The 19119-nt window shown below is 53.0% G+C and overlaps 1 protein-coding gene across 11 annotated transcripts in view; it reads right to left on the bottom strand.

The window, feature by feature from the left end:
- Positions 1-19119, bottom strand: part of SH3PXD2A (SH3 and PX domains 2A) — a 229093-nt gene that overhangs the window by 78227 nt on the left and 131747 nt on the right. For all 11 annotated transcript variants that reach the window (XR_012498437.1, XR_012498439.1, XR_012498440.1 and 8 more), the window contains one exon: positions 10638-10666. Coding sequence is in view for 6 of the 11 variants with exons in the window: in XM_074339099.1 (XP_074195200.1) it covers positions 10638-10666 (29 nt within the window). In the remaining 5 variants the exon portion in view is untranslated. The remainder of the gene's footprint in view (positions 1-10637; positions 10667-19119) is intronic.

Below are 19119 nucleotides of genomic sequence, written 5' to 3'. Positions count from 1 at the left end.
AGCAGAAATAGGGGCCAGCAAAGCAGGATGGAGTGAACAGCCACTGGGTCTTCAGCCCTTCAATCCATCTCCACCCCCCCACCCCACCCCACCCCGGTTATCTCCAGAAGAGCTGTGAATGAGTGATGGAGTCAAAAGCAATGGCCCAGGACCCGGCATTGTCATCCTAGGGCTACAACCAGTGGAAAGTCTTGTGTTCTCCAGAGACTTGCTATCTGGACTCTTGCTATCAGACTATCAGTGGATCAACTGCCAACTATTTAATGAGCATCTACCATGTGCACAGCTGGGGCCCCTGGCTATGACCACTAAATTCTCCACTATCTCCAAGCTTCGGAGATAGGGTGCAGATCCTCGCGATCACAGACACTTTCCCAGGTGCTCCTGTCTGCATCAGGAGTCATGTTTATACGTTTGGGGAGGCAACATGGCTCCCTCATCAACCTGCCTGCTGGCACTGTTGGAGCTGTCACTTAAGTGCATCCTCATTCCCTGAGGCTGCCCAGACCCAACTGGAGGGCAGGCTGGGTCCTGGTGGGGGTGGGGCATGCAACAGTGCTGAGTCCTGGAGACCTCGCATCTGTAATTGGACCCCACCTTTGGAGAAGGGTTCACAATGCTGCACCTGACATCTGCCTGGACACTACAATTGACTGGAGCAGGATGGGGCTGGGGTGAGGGGCAGAGTTCACTCCTGAACTGAGGGTGACCATGACCCACTTTTCAAGGCTTGCCAGCCTCCCTCATCTTGCCCTGGGCAGGATCTCTCTATTGTTCACTGACTATGTCAACTGGCTCCAGAATGTCTAGTAAGTAGTATAGTCCTAACAAATGTCTGGCACATAGTAGGTGCTTAATCAAAATTCGTTATGAGTCTCTCCACCCAGATCTGAAGTTCCTTCACGGTCTTAACCCTGTTAGCATCCTCACAGCACCCCGAACACAGTAGGTGGTACCCAATAAATCCTCAGTGGCTGGTGGAAGGATGCACATTCATTGCACTGTCCCAAGGGTTTCATGGAAAAACTGAAGCCTGGCTTACCCAACTGCCCTGGGGCACTCTTCACATCCAGGGCCCTGAACTCTCTCTGGTCCAGGTTTTTGCCTCTTAAGCCACATGTAGGCCTTCTCAGGCTAGGGAAGACCCGAGCCCAGCTAGTGCTGGGCAGAGGGGCTCACGGGCAGGCCCCCGAGCACACCACATCCCTGGAAGGCTGCTGGCTTCCAGCATCTGCTACAAAGCCCCTCGATGAGACTCAATTTTTTTTTTTTTAATCCATAAGCAATATGGACTATGGCAAGATGGATGTTGCAGGAAATGGGAGTCTGAGCAAGAACAACTGGCTTATCTATAATGTCTGGTGGGAGTAGGGCTCAGCAGGGTTTGGAGCAGCCCCCATGGTGAATGCTGGGAGCCCCTGGGCCTGTCCACACCCCCATCCCTCTCCTGCTCTGCAAGGGCCTGGACCAATCCCCCGAGCTCTTAGAAGCCACGTAAACACAGCAGTGTGAGTGTGCATACACAATCACTGCTTGGGAAATCCCCACATCTGGCTCTCATGTGACTGAGCTGTGCCCAGAAGGCCACAGCTGGGAGACTCTGGAGGACAGGGGAGGGTCAGGAGCATGTGAGCTCCCTGGAGAGCACAGAGTTAACTCTTTGGCATTACATCACAGGGTCTCTGGCTAATGCCGAGCTTCCACCTGGGAGAAAAGCCAGGAAGGAGACCCAGTGCTCAGAGGGCCATATCCTGGCTCACTACACAGTGGGAAGGTGGGAACACTCCTCTGGTCTTCACCTGTAATAGGAAAGGGCTGCTCTCTGGGCTGGTGGATTCTGGTCAAGCATCAAGCACTGCAGAGACCCACGGGATGCAGATCCCTTCCCCAGCGTAGACCAGTTTGTTTAGTCAGATAGTTAATGAGTACCCCCTAGTGCCAGGCACCCAGCTGGGGGGCCATGGCTCTGGAACGGTTCCAAGTCAGGAGTCAGGCCCTCCTTTCACAGGCAAGGACCTGTGGCCTCCAGCAGACCACTGGGAGCCAGAGTCCTCCTAACAATAAGGAAAGGGTTTGGGGCAAGTTCTCTCCAATCTGAGCACATGTATTCATTCTATAATTAGAACTTTATGAGCTTTAGCAACTTTAGCAAAGGAGTAGCCACCTGGAACAGCATCTCTAAAACAGCACCGCCCTGGACGACATGCCATAAGCCAAGGTTAGCAGACCTGGCACGCTCGGACATCTCATGCTGAGACTGACCAGCTGTCCTCTGCATGGCTGTGCTCCCTCTTCTCCGGGCTAACTCATCTAAAAACCTCCGAGAACCAGGGGTGGAGGCCTCGCTCAGCACCCCCAGGTAGGGCATGCCTCCTTCTCACTCTGCCCTACGCCCATCCTAGCACTTGGCCACCGTATTATAACTGCTGTTTATTTTCCTGCCTCCCCAACACGACAGAGTCCTGAGGACAAGGGGCTCAGTGGATCCATGTGGGTGTGTCTGGGCTTCCCCCGCAGGGCCTGGAGCAGAGGAGGTCGTCAGATCATCACTGGACAAATCTACACCACAGCCATGGCAGAACAGTGAGGTCAGCTATAGGTCTGGCAGGAACCATCTAATCTTAGAAGGGAAGTCTAGTACCAGTGTCCATTCAGGAACTAGCTTCCTATCAATTTGGCTCTCAAGGCTTCTCTCCCTGTCTCCAGGAGAGCTGCTACTAGTGTCGACTGAGCCATGTGTTTAGAGCAGAGAGCAACTGAGGTCATCAAAGAAGTTGGGGACAGGGCCCTCTTACTCAGAACCCTGTGATCAAACACAAATGAGAACTGATGGAGGTGCCTGTGGAGCCATTAGGCTTTGGGAGGAACAGTGGCATGGCAGGGAGCTGACATGATCTGGGACAAGGGTTGCTTAAAATGTGCATGTTTGCAAGGTTTCCTCAGGGAATGTACAAAGAGTCTTGGTTTGGCCTCTTGTCACTAGCCTGTCATCACAGCTTTACAAGGACCTTCTCCTCCTGCCAGGAGCAGTTATGCACTCAACCCTGACCCAGATTCAACACTCGGGGAGCCTAAGGTGGTCCAGGGCTGAGCTGAGGAGACCCTGGGTAATGGGGAAAGGCAGCCCCCAGACACCTGCTGGAGCTTCCCCTACAATACTGCACCCAGGAGCCAGGAGCAACGTAGGGAAAGGGAACTGGTGGCTCTTCCTCCTGGGCACAGGGGAGTGAAGGCACTTTCTGTCTGAGGTGGCCCACTTTTCTTGGTACAAGACTCCGGGTCCAACATTCACAAAATACATCTTCATACCAGCTGCTGGGGGAAGGGGGGTGGTGTCACACGTTGTGATAACAAGATCCAGGGGGCAAACTGAAAGAGTTGGGAAAACCATTTTTTCCTTGCAACCATTTAAGTTTTACTGAAAATTTGGAAAATTTTTCTTTGCCTTCACATTTCAAAACTGACCAATTACAAAAATGCCACGAGCCAACTAAGTTACACACGCCACATTTCTGTTTCTAAACAAAGTAACTTCAGATCAGAAAAAGGTGCTAAAACAATAAGTAATGCGCATTTCCCCAAATCTTGTTTTTCCATTGGCTTTGTCATTACTGGAAATGTTGCCTCTTTTGTCACATGTCTGTAAACCAAAAAACCGAAGCGAGAAACAAGTAATTTTCTGGCTGAGGGCCGGGGTGGGAAGCATTTCTTTGCTGGACCACAACCGTGTGTCTCCTCCTCCAAGAAGAAAACCTTATGGAAATAAAAGGCAGATGGAGTCTCATTACTGCCTCCTGATGGGACAAGGGAGGACGATGGTGAGGCCGTCCCTTTAGATAGCTGTTGCCCAAGGCCCCAAATGCTAGTCCAGTGTTCCCTGTCCTCTGAGTGGTCCCCCTTCCCATGTTGGCACAGCCCCCAAACTTGGGAGACAACCTAATGTATCTGCAAGGAGCAGTCCCGTCTAGTCAATGTCTATCACCAGGGTCCCGCTCCCTCTGCCACTTCACTGCCCGTCTACCCTGAACACTGCCATCCACCCACGTGGATGATCCGTCCAAAATTCAACCCTGGCTTGATCTCCGAATCCCTGGGGAGCCTGTCTAAAATGCCAGTTCCTAGGCGCCACCCACAGGGGTGCTCATGCAGTAGGTCTGGGCAGGGCCTGGGAGGCTGTACTTCAATGAGCAGGAGCAGGATTCTGAAGCACATCCGTGGCTTTGCACATGCTCTTCCCTTCCAGACCACCTGCCTATTTCCCAGCAGGAGAAACTGGGTGATAGGAGTGAGGGGGCAGAGAGAAGCTAAGCAGGGCTGAGGGAATCAAGGCTACTAGTTAGTTGCCTCCTTCCTGGGAGCGGTAGGCAATTCCAGGATTTGGGGAGCCTCACCCCTCACCCATCCCTGCTTTGGGTGTCCAGGCCACACAAAGCAGGCAGTGGGGCTGCACTGCCTTTGGCCAGGGGAGCGGTGGCACAGACACACACGTGAACAGCATGTTCACTTTCTCCATCACATCACTGCCACATGGGCTGGTTGTGGAGCTGCCAATCAGCCTCCTTTCGTTTCCAATTAGTTGGCTCTGAGCTCCAGGGGTGACATCAGGCTGAGGACCTGGAGCCATGAAAATTATAAATTGTTTCAAAACACCAGCCCGGGTGAGATGCCAGAGGCGATGCCTCCACAAGACACGTTCGCTTTTGGAAGAGGCCGTTAGAGGGTGCCAGGAATATCCTGGCCATGTTCGATAAGCAGCTGAGCTTTTCTCACCGGGGGTGGGTGGCTTGGGCAGACACGAGAGCCTTGGGAATTGCTTTGAAATCTTGCTGATACAACTCTCCAAAGGCTTCCTTTCTAGACTCACCTCCTACCTCCCCTTCCCTAGCTCTTTGCTCCCGCAAGTTGGACAACTCTCCTTCCCTCAAACTTCCCAAACGCATTCCAGCCTCCAAGTCCCTGCTCATGCCCCCCTCCCCCACCCCAATCAGGGGCACCTGCCCAATCCTCTGCTCATCTCAGTCTCTTCCATCCTCCAGAACACATCTTGAGTCTCTCCCATCTTGACCAGCCCCGCTTTTATGGGGCTCCCACCGATTGTGGATCACCACTCATCCTGCCTTGTATTCACCGATAAATCCTGACAATGTCCTGCTTTCTCAGTTGAGCTGTGAGCTCCATGGGGCCAGAGACCAGCAATTGCTTAAGGGAACGAAAGCCTCAGGGAAGCCTGCACTCCAGAGGGGAGTGAGTGAAGGCTGCTGCTGTCTGCTTTGTCTCTGTCTCCCTCTGTGGCTGGTGAGCAGAGCAGGTCTGGGGCCGAGAGAGAGTAGGCTTCACTCTGTGTCCTGCTGGGGTACAATACTGTGAAAAGACGAGACACCAGAGGTCTTACAGAGATGCTTTCTCTGTTACATGGTGGCTCAGCCTCATTCCAGGGCTTGTGGTACAGTGATGAGCAGGACGCAGGTTCTGCCCACCTCTCACCTTCGGCAGGCAGCAGCCCCTCTCTTAGTTGCTTCATCTATAAAAGGAGGGATTTTTTAATAGTAGCCAGTACTTACGGGTGGGTTTTGTCTGACGCCAAAATCTAAACTCTCACCTTCAAGCTAAACGTGCTTCTCTTAGATGTAACTAAGGTAATGATGAGCTCATTAACTCTGTCCAATAATGCAGGTTTTATGATCACTAAAATGGAAGCTGGCCTGAGCTCACCAATTTTTCCAAGGAAAAGCATAAAGTAAACAGGATTTCACGAGGAACATCAACACTTGCCCAAAAGAACAAAGTTGCAACACTCTTAAGTAACCTCATTTGCATTTAAACAAGCAGCAGCTCATCACAGGATTCTCGGTTGGGATGGAGCACCGGCCCCTCTCCCTAGCAACAACTCCAGGGCCAGGACCATCCCACAGGATCAGTGGCCTCCTGCGCCCCCTAGTGGCAAAACTCAGAACTCCCCAGCTGTGGGCCCTGGAGAATGCAGCTTCCTAGAACTGAGAGCATTTCATCTTTTCAGGTCTGAAGAGAACCCCCTGCTATAGGGAGCCTGCTCTAGCTCACTCTGAGCTCCTGGAACACTGCTCACCGTGGGGAAGCGAATCACAGCTAATAGCAACAGGCCCTTCCTACTGCCAGGCACAAAGCTATCTAATTGCATCATCTCCTTGAACCCTCTGCCCCTTCCAGCTACACTGACTACTCCATTTTATAGGTGTAACAGTCAGTTTTAAATATCAACCTGGGTAGGCTACAGTTCCCAGTTACTCAGCCACACACTAACCTCAGTATTTTGCAAATGTGATAAAGTCCGTAATTAGTTTACTTTCCGTAAGATTATCTGGATACTCTGGGAGGGGGTGAGCTGAGTCAATCAGCTGAAAGGCCCAAAGGCCAGAGCTGAGGCTTCACTGAGGAAGAAATCTCACCTCTGCAGCCTGCTCTTGGATTTCAGACTTGCCTAGCCTGCCCCCATAAGCATAAGTCAAATCCTTGCAAGAAATCTCCTAATACATAGTTCCTACTGGTTCTATTTCTCTCGTTGAACCTGACCAACGTAACAGAATAGGTGAGGGATCTGCCCAGGGTCACAAGACCAGCCACACGTGGGACTAAGACTAGAAGCCCAGGCAATCTGACACTTCCCAGCACCCACACAGACTCCTGCTCATAGCCCACACCCAGTTATCAAAATCCAGCCCCTCCATTGTTGCCAGAGCCCTCATCTCTCACCTGTCCTCTCCTCTGTCGCTCGCCATTCATCAGTTAGAAAAATGCTTCTAAAATCCAAGTCAGATCATGTCCCCCTCTCCTCAAGACCCTTTAGTGGCTCTTCATCTCACTCAGTGAAAAGTCAAAATCCTTAAAATGGCCTCAAGGTCCTACCTACGTGGTCCTTGATGCTTCCCCAACCCCCAGCTTCATCTCTGTTCTCATCTCCTATTAACTTGCCCTCCCTTCTTTTCCATTCCATCCACAAGCCTCCCTGCCTTGCCTCAGGTGGGCCAGCATGCTCGCACCCCAGGGCCTTTGCACTTACCGTGCCCTTGGCCTGGACTGCTCTTCCTCAGGAACCATGTCACTCAGTCTGTCTAATGTACATTCTTATAAATACAGTTCATCACCCACAGCTGACTGCAAACTCTTCAAGGGCAAAAAGATACATTTCTGTAACCTCAACACCTGACAGTAACTGGCATACAGCTGGTGCTCAATAAGATCAGCTGAAGTTTCTGGTCTCCAAACAAGCCATGCTTGGTCCTTTCGTCCTACCTTTGCACAAGTACTCTCTTGGTTACCAAAGCCCAATACTCTCTGCCCAACCAGAAAAATTCCTCGTCTCCCAGATAACACCCCTGATTTAAGGCCACAGTGACCTTTCCTTTTTGGATGGATCTGGAGGTCAGGCTGGCAGGTGAGAGAAAGGGAGGCGTCAAGGATGACTTCTAGACATTGGGCTTGAGCAACAGGGTGGATGGTGGGATAAGGAAGATACGAGAAGGAGCAGAGACAAATTTGAGGCTACACTATTTTCAAGGTCACTGGTCCTATCTCCTCCATAAGGCTGTAAGCTGCCTGAGAACTTTCTTCCTGTTAGCTCCACCCTCCCCAAACCTGGCTTCAAGTCTTGGCTCTGTGCTCAATAAAAGATCCCTCTAAGAGATCTTCCAAGGAGGAGCTGGGGCTTTGGGGACTAAAATATGGAAAGTGATGAACAGGGAACGGGATCCATTTTCTCTGTGCAAATGTCCCTGGCTAGAGTGACCCTGGGAAGCTTCATGAGCTTCATGACAGAGCAGGGTGGAACCCTAAACTTGAACTGAAATCTTCACTTTGCCACAGACTTTGGGCAACCACCCTCTCAGAGCCTCAGTTCCTCATTTGCAAAATGGGAATCCCACTCACCATGCAACGTGGCTCTGAGCAGCAAATGAGGAAACATATGTAAAGTTGCTAGCACATAGTAAATGCTCATTAAATAATAATAGTAGCTAGCACTTTGGGAGAGCTTTTCGGGTTGCAGGCAGTATTCTAAGCATATTTACATATATTCGTTTATCTAATCTTCATTAATTATAACCATACGAGGTGTATATTAATCAGGGTTCTCCAGAGAAACAAAACAGGGTGTTGTGTGTATGAACTGGCTCACATGATTGCGGAGGCATCATGAGCCCCAAATCTGATGTGGTAGGCTGGCAGGCCGAAGACTTGGGGAAGAGTTGCAGTTTAAGTCCAAAGGGAATCTGCTGGCACAATTCCCTTCTTGCTCAGGCGCGGTCAGTTCTTGTCCTATTCAGGCCTTCAACTGATCAGACGAGGCCAATCTATATTACGGAAGGTAATCCACTTTACTCAGAGTCCACTAATTTAAATGTTAATCTCATTCAGAAAACACCTCCATAGAAATATCTAGAACAATGCTTGACCAAATATCTGGGCACCATGGCCCAGCCAAGTTGACACATAAAATTAACCATTACAATGGGTATATTATTCCCAATTTACAGAAGAGAAAACAGGCATAGAGATGGTAAGAAATCTGCCCAAGGTCTCAGAGGAGAAAAGCCTGGCTCTAAAATCCTGCTGTCTGGCTCCAGAGCTGGCACTTCTAACCATGACACTAAGTGGCCATCATCATAAGCACACCAATGTAAATTAAATTCCTCCATCCATCCTTTTCCTGGCCTGAGAGTGGAAGGCAGAGAAACCAGGGAAGGTTTTCCCTGGGTGGGGCCCTGCACTGCTTAAGAAGTAGCACAGAACCCAACCCTCAGAGACAGAGGGTGGAGGAACCTGAGGGGTTGTCTGGCCTAGCCCTTGGCTTTCCAGGGAGAAGCTGAGGCCCAGAGTTGAGAAGGGACTCGCCCAAGGTCCATGGCTTCAGAAAGTAATGATGATGATAGATAGACTAATACTTCTATAATATAGTTATTATATGCTTCATGTGAGGTAGATACTCTTATTGTCTTTGTTTTAAAGAAAATGAGGAAACTGAGGCAGAGAGGTTATGAAACTTGCCTCAGGTCACACAGGGCCAGAATCTAAGCCCGGGACCAACCAATGCACTACACGTCTGAGGCCCAGGACAAGTCTCTTGTAGAGGGGGATGTGCCAGAACACAGTCCCTTCTCAGTTCTCCAACCTGGGGCTCTGACAGCCAGTGACAGCTGAGATAATGCTGCAACTTCTCACGTTTGTCACGCAGCTCACCCTCCTGGTCATGCAGCAAATGCCCTCCTGGGCAGGCACACCTGAGATACCCCCTCCCCAGCTGACAGAGACGTGAACACTCATCTCATCTCACAGTCACATGTGCCCCAAGAGGGACACTACAGACTCCAACCCAGATACTGCCCAACACATTGGCACTCATACCCAACACCTATGCACCACACAAGTAGACACACCATCATGGCACACAACTGTGAAGACCCACACAGCCCCACATAAACACATGCCCCCAGTGTTTAAACACATGCCCCCCCATAACTTTCCACATCCCAATAAACATAGAAGGAAACACTTGTACACACAAAACATACGAACCCATTACTCAAAAACACATACACACGCCATGCTATCACACCTACCCCCAGTTCTCATCCCACCCATCATGTGGGCATACATACCTCTAATGATCCACAAGCCCAGGCAACTGGACACAGATATCTCCCCACAGGAGCGATTATCGTGATCCACGTGTTTATACACACTTCCCATATCCCCAAGGGCCAGACCCCCAGATGGCTGCCCACTTCCATAACTCACCACCCCTACAAGTACAGACAACACACATGCCAATACAGATCGCTCCAGGCCGCGCAGCCCCACGTCGGTACACATAGAACCCTAGCTCCTCCAAGCAGCTACACCCAGGCGTTTGCCTAGCCCAGCCCCCCCCCCCTCCTTCTCTGACCCCAGCCAACAGCGCCCAGCACACAGCGTTCTGAGGACTTGCCCCACCTCTCTCCCTGTCTCTACACCCTTCAAAAACTCCCAGCCAATGCTAAGTTGGGTAGGACCCCTCCCACCCGTGTCTCTTGCCACCACGCAAAGCCCCCAGTCCCGCAGCAAGAAGAACCGCTCAGAGTTGGAGGAGGGGGAGGTCTGCGCTGCACGCGCTAAAAACTCAGTCACTCAAGTACGACCCCCCTTTTTTCAGTCCTGGATGCCACTTTCCCTCAGGGAAAACCCGGCGTCTCTATTAACCCTTCCACCACCACCGCACCGCGGGAAGGACCTATGGAGAAGTCACAGCAGTGCCCAGTAGTGGGCACCACAGCCGGGGGTGGGGGGATGGGGGGGAGGAGGGGACGGATCCGCTGCCAACGTTGTGGGGACTTAGGCCCTTCCCGAGACACCCCCACACTCCTCATGCACCCACACCCATTCCCACAGGGGCGAGTCTGAGGGACTGAGTGGGAGAAGGTGCAAGCAGCAGAGATCTTAGGGGCATTGGCTGGGGAGCCCGACAACTGAAGGGAATACCCTGGCCCCACAGGACCACAGGGAGGGCAGGCAAGGACACTCCCCCCGCCCCCCACCCCACACCCCGAAAGTCCACCGCAGGGTCGGAGAGGCACGCGCACAAAACGGGAGGGGAGGTTGGAGAGGAAAACGCCCGGAGGCTCCCTTACCTGATTTCCTCTTGGAACTGCCATAGTCCCTGAAAAAGAAACAACAACAGATAGACATGGTTAGAGCTCCGCGGGGGCCCGGGGCTGCCGGGCTGCAGGGCTGCGGCTTCAGGGCGCCCACGGGCAGGCTGCGGTGGGTACCCGGCGCCGCTGCTCATGTGATCCCCGCTGCCGGGGAGCCGCGCGCTCCGCAGATGCACGCACAGCGCGCCGCGCCTGCCCGCAGGTCCCCAGCCAGCCGGGCCGCCAGGCATGGTCCGCCCGCCCCGCCCCGCCCGCTGCTAGCACCCCCGACCTCGCCTCGCCCCGCCCCAGGCCGGCCCGACTGCAAGAGGCTCGATGGGCCGTTTGTGCCCTTTCCCAGGTACCTTCCCCCATCCTAGGAGGATGCGGGAGGGCGAGGCAGGTTCCCACGCACTTTGTAAATAGGGAAACTGAGGCCCTGGTTGCTAGAACTCAAGCCCTGCCTGCGCTGGGACCCCGCTCCATCCTGCAGCGTTTCCCCTCCCAATTCTTGGCATCACCAGCTCATGCCTACTGAGCCTTTAAGTCAACTGAAACGTCACCTCCTTAATGTGTCACCCTTGACATCTTCCCACTCTCCAAGTTGGCCTTCAAGTAACCGCATATCTGTGTGACCCTTTGATTAAAGTCTGTCCCCCCCCCCCCCCAGGACCAAACTCCCTGAGGTCATACTGTAGCTTGTTTCCCCTCACTACATCTCCTGGGCCTGGGGTAGGTGATGGCTAAACGTTGGTTGTAGGCTGAATGTTGAACAGATAGGCTGGGGATTCAGTAGGGGAGAGAGAAGAGCATACTGCGGGACCACACTGGCGGGGCCAGGATCAGTAGGAAGGAGGTTGAGCTCACTTCCGAGGAAGTGAGCACTGGGTTCAAATCTCACAACTAGCAATAACCCAACACCTCTCAGCCCCATTTACCTGCCCAGGACTACCCTAGCCTGGAGCCTGCCCTGCCCTCCAGCGGAGGAACTAACCCGGATTCAAAATCTGGCTATTTCCCAAATCTTGCCTCCAGGTAACCTTCTGTGCTTGCTCCAGCTTTGGGCCCCTCCCACCACCCCTTCCATTCATCAATCCTCTGGGGAGCCTTATAGGCCCCCTAAAATGTTGGAGGTTCTGTTAAGTGCTGAGGAGACAATGGCTGGGGATCTATCTGGAAACTAGAGGAAATGCCTTTCATTTCCCCTGGGGAATCAAAGAAAATGCCAACTGTGAGCCTTGGTAGAAGCCAACTGGCCAGCTAGGTCTGTCTGCTGCAAAGGACAGCAGGTTCACAGGGAAAGTGTCAACTTCACGGAGACCCAGAGATTCTGATCCTGGAGGTCTGGGGGGTAGCCTGGGCTTTTGGGACATTTGTTAAGCTCTAAGTTGATTCACCTGCACAGCCAAGGGTGAATCCCACCCCCTCCACTCCCCTAGACTCCTATGTTTCCTAAAGTTTGGGCTCAGAACCCAGTGAATTGGAATGCTGGGGCCAAGGAACCTGCCTTTGTAATACCTTCCCCCACCCCACCCTCCTTCCTGAGCACCCCCTAGGAATTTCATGCCTCTTTCAATCCTCACATCCACACAAAGAGGAAGGTCCTATCATCCCATTTTACAGATGAAGAAACAGGTTCAGCCACTGCTCAAGGTCACCCAATGTGGGGAAGGGCGGTGGTTTACAAGCCCACTGACAGGAATGACAACTGCAGTGTGGATGGGCTGGAGGACCTGGTAAATCTGTTGCCTGGGAAAGGATTAGGAAGCTGGGAGAGTTACCACCTGCCCCTCCCCCCACCTGGCAGACCCTGAAAGGGCGCTTATCTCCTTGGGGCAGAAGGGAGCCTGGGAGAGGCTGTGTCCCAGAGGGCCTGGCTGTGCCCCTTGATGCTCACTCATGGGGAAAATTCCCAGTGAGGAAGAGGAGAGCATTGTATGGTGACTTCGTCCTCGCCCAGCAGACTTGCCACTCCCAGGGAGGGAATTCTTTTCTCAGGCTTGTTTTTGCAGACTGAGGCTTGGGGAAGGGCAGGGAAAGGAGGAGCTGCCCTTTCTGGTACCCCTCCCCCCACCTTCTCCCTCCCCTCAATCCTGCAGGAGAAGACCCTGGGCCTGGGACCAAAATGGCCCACTGACCATCCCCTGGCTGCCAGTAGTTCAGACAGTGAATTCCTCACAGTGATGGCCTGTCTGTCCCCCTGTCTGTGCAACTACAGGCTGCCCAGGATTCTTTTTGAGCTTGTCAACAGCCCCAGGGGGGAAGCAGGCAGGTCATTATCCTGTGACCGGTGCACACTGAGGCTCAGGAATGAGAGAGGGACATAATTCACAGGCGCTGAGAGCCTCCTCTGTGCCACGCTGGGTCAGCAACTGAGTCTGGTCATTCAACGGGATCCTCTGGGCCTCAGCCCCACCAACTTCACTGTCTGCCCCCTGGGCCAGCGTTGGCTGAGAACCTGGGGCCCACTACAGTCTCCACCCCCTTTGCTACAACCCTGACATGCAGACAGCAGTGATGCCAAGGGGTGCTCCAGTCCCCACACTATAATCTCCACCAGATCCCTAAGAAACATTTATGCTTAGTAAGAACAAGGTACTGGCAGTGCCAAAGCAGCTTCCAGACAAATCCCCTGGCCGGTCTGTCCTTCAACCAGAGTCAGCCCTTCCTACCTACAGGTGGTGTGGTCCCTCAGTTTGCAGGTGAGGAGAGCAAAGCTTAGAGAAGCTAGACAACTTGTTCAAAGTTTTACAGCAAGTAGGTGAGGCTGGGATTGAGCACTAAGAACCCAGGCCTTGCTCTGGGGGAGCTCAAGACAAGATCCCAAGCACTGCCACCTCCTGGAGCTCTGGGTGCAGGGGAGGGAGGGGAACGCAAGGCCCTGGGGCCTGAGAAGCACACGGAGTTAATGGAGTGGAGGCTGAGTCCGGGAAGTGGGCAGCTGGGCTCTGACTGAATGGAGGGAATGGCAGGAACAGGAACCGTTCACAGCATCTGGCCTCCAGCCTCTTGGCAGTTTCCGGTTGGGCACCTTTTAGCAAAGCCCTCTCGTATTTTTAGCTGCTGAATATGCTGAGAAGCAGCTTAGGTATCCAGTGGCTGGGCCTCCCCCATCCCTCACATACTGTAGCATGGAGAGAAAAGGGCAGGGCTCCCCGCCTCTGGCACGCCCACCTCCCACTGCCCTGCAACCAGTCCTGGCCTGTGCAGGACAGCAGGCCCTCTGTTGGGGTCCAGTTCTCAAATAAGTCTAGATCGCCCTCCCCTCCCCTCCTCGCTCCAGTTTGTGCCCTGAGCTGGCGCTGACAGCCCCCACTTGCCGGTGATTCCACTCGGGGTGGGTCACAGTCTAGCCTGCTTCTGACCTGCTGCTGAATCACTATCTCCCAGGGAGCCACGGGAAGGAGAAGGGAGGGGAGGCGAGGGCCAGCGTCTCCCTCTAGTGTCTCCAGAAGTTAATGTAATTAAAACGGCCTCCCAGGCTGTGTCCTTCACTAGGCTCTGTCAGGCCACTTAGCCTTCTCTGCAACTGGTCCAGGAGTGACGAAGACCATGGGTAGTGACCAACCATCCCAGGCAAACCGGGACATGGGACTTCCAGGACTCAAACTGGGAAAGACACAAACTGGGACAGTTGGTCACTCCATGGTCCACAGGTCTGGCCTGGCTGGGGAAGATGTGTGCAGCTCCTCCGACCCAGACCCACCACTCCCCCATTGAAACAGGAACTCCTGAGGCCTCCCTCCCCCCCTCCCGCCCCCCAGGATACAAATAGTTCATCTCTTGGCTCTTCCTCATAGGATGAGGTTCTGAATGAGGTTCATAGGAGGTTCTGGAGCAGACAAATTCAAGTTCAACTCTCCGCCATTTGCTGAGTGGTCATCTTGAGCTACCTGCTTCACCTCTTGAGCCTCTATTTTTCTATCTACAGCATGAGGATGATAAGCACAGCAGCCCCTTCGGATTTGGGGAAGATGAAACATACAGTATGCATAACGGGGCTGGCACAGTGCCCAGCACAGAAAATGCTGCATAACTTGTCTTTTTATTCTCCTTTTTTTTTTTAATTCTTTCATACCTGAACCTGACTCCACCTCCGTTGCTACCCAAATGGCAAAGCCTGTTTAAATCTTAAACTTGGGCCCTGCAGAGCCCCCTTAAACAAAAGGATGGACTTCTTCTTAAGGACCTTACCACGACACTGGCAGCACAGTGCCCAACAGGGGTGATTCCAGCCCCATTTTCAGTCATTTTGGGCTTTCACAGACACGAAAACAACCAGGGTCTCTGTCTAGCGCTGTCCACCCAGGAAAAGCCTGTTTCTACACCCTGAACATTTGACCTGGGCTCTTCTGGCAACAATCATATTTTCAGGATGACAATGACCCATAGGAATTGGCTTCTCTGGACTCATTTACTAGGATGCATTTAATATCCCAAGGAGTGGCCAACTCTCAGAGCCCCAAACCAAGAGATGGGCGTTTTCATGCTAATGACACCCAGAAGGGTCATCTTCTCTTTTCCTCCCTTTTCATTTCTCTTGGTGCTGTGCTCCTTCCCCAGACATTCTAGTGAAGGGGCAGCTGTTGGAGACAGCAAAGAGGGAGAGGCTGGAAAAGGGGGCAGGAAAGGCATTTAACAATTCCTATGTGCTGGCCACCTGTTTTTGCACATGCCTCCCTACCCTCTGCCCTCTCTTGAAAATTCCCAGCAGGCATTTGACCTCAGGGCTCTGAAGTAGGTTGAGGTGGTGTTAACCCATTTTATGGACGAGGAGACTGAGGTCCTGAAGGTTGAAGTGGCTTCCCTAGGCTCACGAAGCTACAATGACAGACCTGACCCAGCGTGATCCCCACACGGAGGCCCACCAGGGATTGGACTGCAAGGAGAGGATGTGCAAGCAGCAGAAGCAGACTCTCGCTGGGGAAAGGAAACGGCCATCCTGCCCATCAGGGTTCCCAGAGTGAGAGGCAAAGCCAGGAAGAGCCACTGAAGCAAGGGACGAAGTAGGAAAGGAAGCCCAGTCTGGCTGGGCCGGCTCTGTGGAAGGATGCAGAGTCCTGCTAGGTGAAATTCTGAGTGCAACTGGGCCTGTCCTCTGCTGCCTGCCTCCCCCCTCCTCCCGCTCCCTTCTCACTCCCATCAGCGAGTGTCCTGGCAGAGGAGGACAGGCACGCAGCAACTTCCAGCCTGATGTTCTCACCTCCTGTCTGCTGGCTGACATTGGCTGCTCAGCTCAGGATGGCTGTCTGCAGGGCCTGCTGCCGCTGGGAACTGCTCAAGAGACCAGGCGGCTCTGACTGACCTTGACCGCCAAGTGGTCTCAGGGCATGGGCGGTACCTAGAATATGGGGGCTGCAGGACTTGGTATGCGCCCCTGACCAGGGGAGTGACGTGGAGCCCTTGAAGTATGTAATGAAGATTTTGGCTGCTGTTATCAACCAATAAGCACTTTTCCAGCTCCCACTGTTGGCTATCTTGTGAAGGCCTGTGCAGGCACACACACAAAAACACATGACATGTTTCTGGCCTGAAAATTTAGGGTGATTGGGGGACCACATAGCACAGTGAGGAACCTAACATTCTGAGACAACCTCAGTTGAGAGACTAAGAGTGGTGATACTCCAAGAGCAGAAAGATGGATCCCAGGGCTGTATGGCATCCAAGTTGGCTTCCTAGATGAGGCAGCTTTGAAGGATCCATCAGGGAGGGTGGATCCATGGAGTGGGAAGAAAGAGGAAAGCTCTAGAAGCAAGAACATGCAGCTCCAACCAGAGGAACTGAACTGGAAAGGGTGAGCCAGCAGGGGGAGGGAAAGGCCACGCTGGAGGGGAAGGCAAGGCTCTGATGTCCAGCTGTGAATTCCTGAAGGTTTCAGAATCAGGGAGTGATGTCAAGGCTGGAGGAAGATTGTTGTTAAGAGGCCAGGTAGTCAGTTAGGGGGTGGGGCAGGAGAGAGGTTGTGACAAGTCTGGCACTGATGTCACCCCCGGGTTCTAGGCCTGGCTCTGCCCCAGTGGCTGGTGGACCAGGGCAAGCTGCTTCAAACTAGTGCTTTTTCAAGCGACAGGCTGTCACCCATTAGTGAATTCTGCAATCAATTTTGTGTATCCCAATAAGCATATTAAAAAGAACAGATGAAAAATCGAGTCACCCATAGTAAAGTTTAAATATTGTTTCGTGAAACTTTGGTTTCAGATCTCTTCCTGTCTGTCTCTCTGTATTGCATTGTGATGTGAAATTTCTTACAGTCATAGAAAAAGTTTTAAAAACACTAACAAATTCTCAGTTTCCCCATCTAAAATGAGGCTACCCTGAGTGTCCTCGGGGGCTGCTAATTCTCTGTGAAACCAATACAGCGAGACAGAGCATGTTTGTTCAGAACTGGGCAAGGAGGGTCTGAGTGAAGGGGCTTCAGCCGAGGTTGGAGAACGTTGGGGGGGTTTTCCACCCTGCTTAGCCCCTAGTTGGGTTTTTGTTCTGGCCCTTGAGAGCCTTTGCACGGAATGGTCTCAAGGGGCAGCGACCTCCAGGAAAGACAGATGGAGGGAGCATGAATGCTGTTCTTTGCCCCCACTTGAGCCCTGATCTACACTGTGGCACTGAGAGCCCTTGTGTCCAACAAGAATCCGTCCTTTCTCCTCAGGAGCTGTGTTTTCCAGGGTTCTGAGAATGGGCCCCATTGTGACCATGTGGACAGTCGAGAGAGGCCGGAATTCCTGCCCGGGGCGCAAAAGCTGAATTCCCGGGGAGGGCAGGGGTCTTAGGTTCCCCCCACCCCCCAATCCAGGCTGTGTCCCAGAGTGGCCGATGCTATGGCTGTGGCAGACCCCAGAAAGCCCTCAGGCACTATGTTTATGCCCTGAGTGTCCAGAGGATCTTTGTCATTGCTCCATGCATAGCAAAAGGACAAAGCACTGTCTGTCTATCTGTCTCCTCTGACTTGACTCACCATTCTGGGCAAAGGCCCTGAGCGTGTCTGCAGCCCGGGGACAGCTCCACCACGTCCAGGCCTCAGAGCAGAGGGTTAAGAAGGTGGGTGGGGTGGAGCCTCGTTCAGCCACTTACCACTTCATGACACAGGCAAGTTACTTAGCCTCTCGCTATACCTTCAGTTGTCAAAGGGAATAAAAAGTTCCTTTGTTGTTGTTGGGGGATTACCTGGGATAGTGTACAAAGCTCTTAGAATGGCATCTGGCACTTGAAGAGGACCCCTGGCCAACAGCCTGGATTCACGAGAGGGGCTAGATTTGGTGTGTGGATAGCGGCCACAATATAGTAAGCGTTGACTGGCTCACCCTCAGAGGTTTGGACTCTGGCTCTGTTGCCCACGGCACCAACTCAGCACCATGAAAACAAATGGGCCTGATTTCCCACCTGAGGAGTTCTCCAAGGGGTTCCACCCAGATAGTGATTAATAAGAGGGAAGTGGGGGGCCAACAAAAGCTGGTTTCCTAGAGGGGAAATGAAGCCATTTGGCCCACTGGCCATGGACTGCTGCGAGCTCCCTGCAGGCTAGCTGAGCTCCTGCTCTCTACTCTACCAGGCTCGTCCTGGCCGCAGGGCTCCCTGGATTTCTGGGGACTGCATGCCAGACCTGGGACACCACAGAAAAAGCAGTGACAAAAATGCAGTGATAGGATTCAATTATGAAGTCCCTAAAGACAGGGGCAAGGAGGGTCTACCATGTTTGGAGGCCTTTCCTGTCTCTCTCCAAGTCCATTTGTCCATCTATCCCTCCCTCCCTCCCTCCCTCCCTCAACTGAGGGGTTGCTATAGCTCAGACTGTGTCTGAGCAGAAGAGTGGTGGAAAACACAGGTCTGTGCTCACAGAACACACAGCTAGTTGGAGAGAAAAGACAAACACCCAGGAAAAGAAGCCATGAAGTCACTTTATGAGTAGGGGCCCCACAGCCCCGTCAACAGGATAAGTTGTATAGGAATTCCCAGGAAGAAGGGGAAGTCTGAGTGGTCTGGGGTGGTCGGGGAGGGCTGCCTAGCAGAGGGGGCACTGCAGCTGCCTTTGAAAAAGATGAATATTTAGAAACAGCAGAGGCAGGAAAGAGATTTGGAGCGGAAGGGATGATGTGAGCAAAGGTGCAAGGGCAGGATAGATGTGGGATCGTGTGTGTGTGTGTGTGTGTGTGTGTGTGTGTGTGTGTCAGACAGACAGACAGACACCAGGGTCCCACTGCTGAGCAGATCTCCGGCTGCTCCTTGGCTGTGGGCCCCTCACTCCCCAGCCCTGGCCTAATTTTCCAGCTGGGGCAGGGAAGCTGAGCCCTGCTTCCCACAGAGGCCCAGGAGTCTGTCCAAGGTCCAGCTGTGCTTATTTGTGCCTCGGCCTCCATGGGAAGCGTGCTTGGAGCAGGGCCCCAAGTTTCTCCTAGGCACCTAGCCTACTTGCACTGCCTGGGAAGGCCTGGGCTCCTAGAACTCATGTGGTTGCCTCTTACAGGGAGAGAACCCTGCATCTCCC

Source organism: Rhinolophus sinicus, linkage group LG07 (assembly GCF_036562045.2).
Source record: "Rhinolophus sinicus isolate RSC01 linkage group LG07, ASM3656204v1, whole genome shotgun sequence".
Lineage (NCBI taxonomy): Eukaryota > Metazoa > Chordata > Mammalia > Chiroptera > Rhinolophidae > Rhinolophus > Rhinolophus sinicus.
Note: the sequence above shows the minus strand (reverse complement) of the source record. Positions and strands in the feature narration are given on the sequence as shown.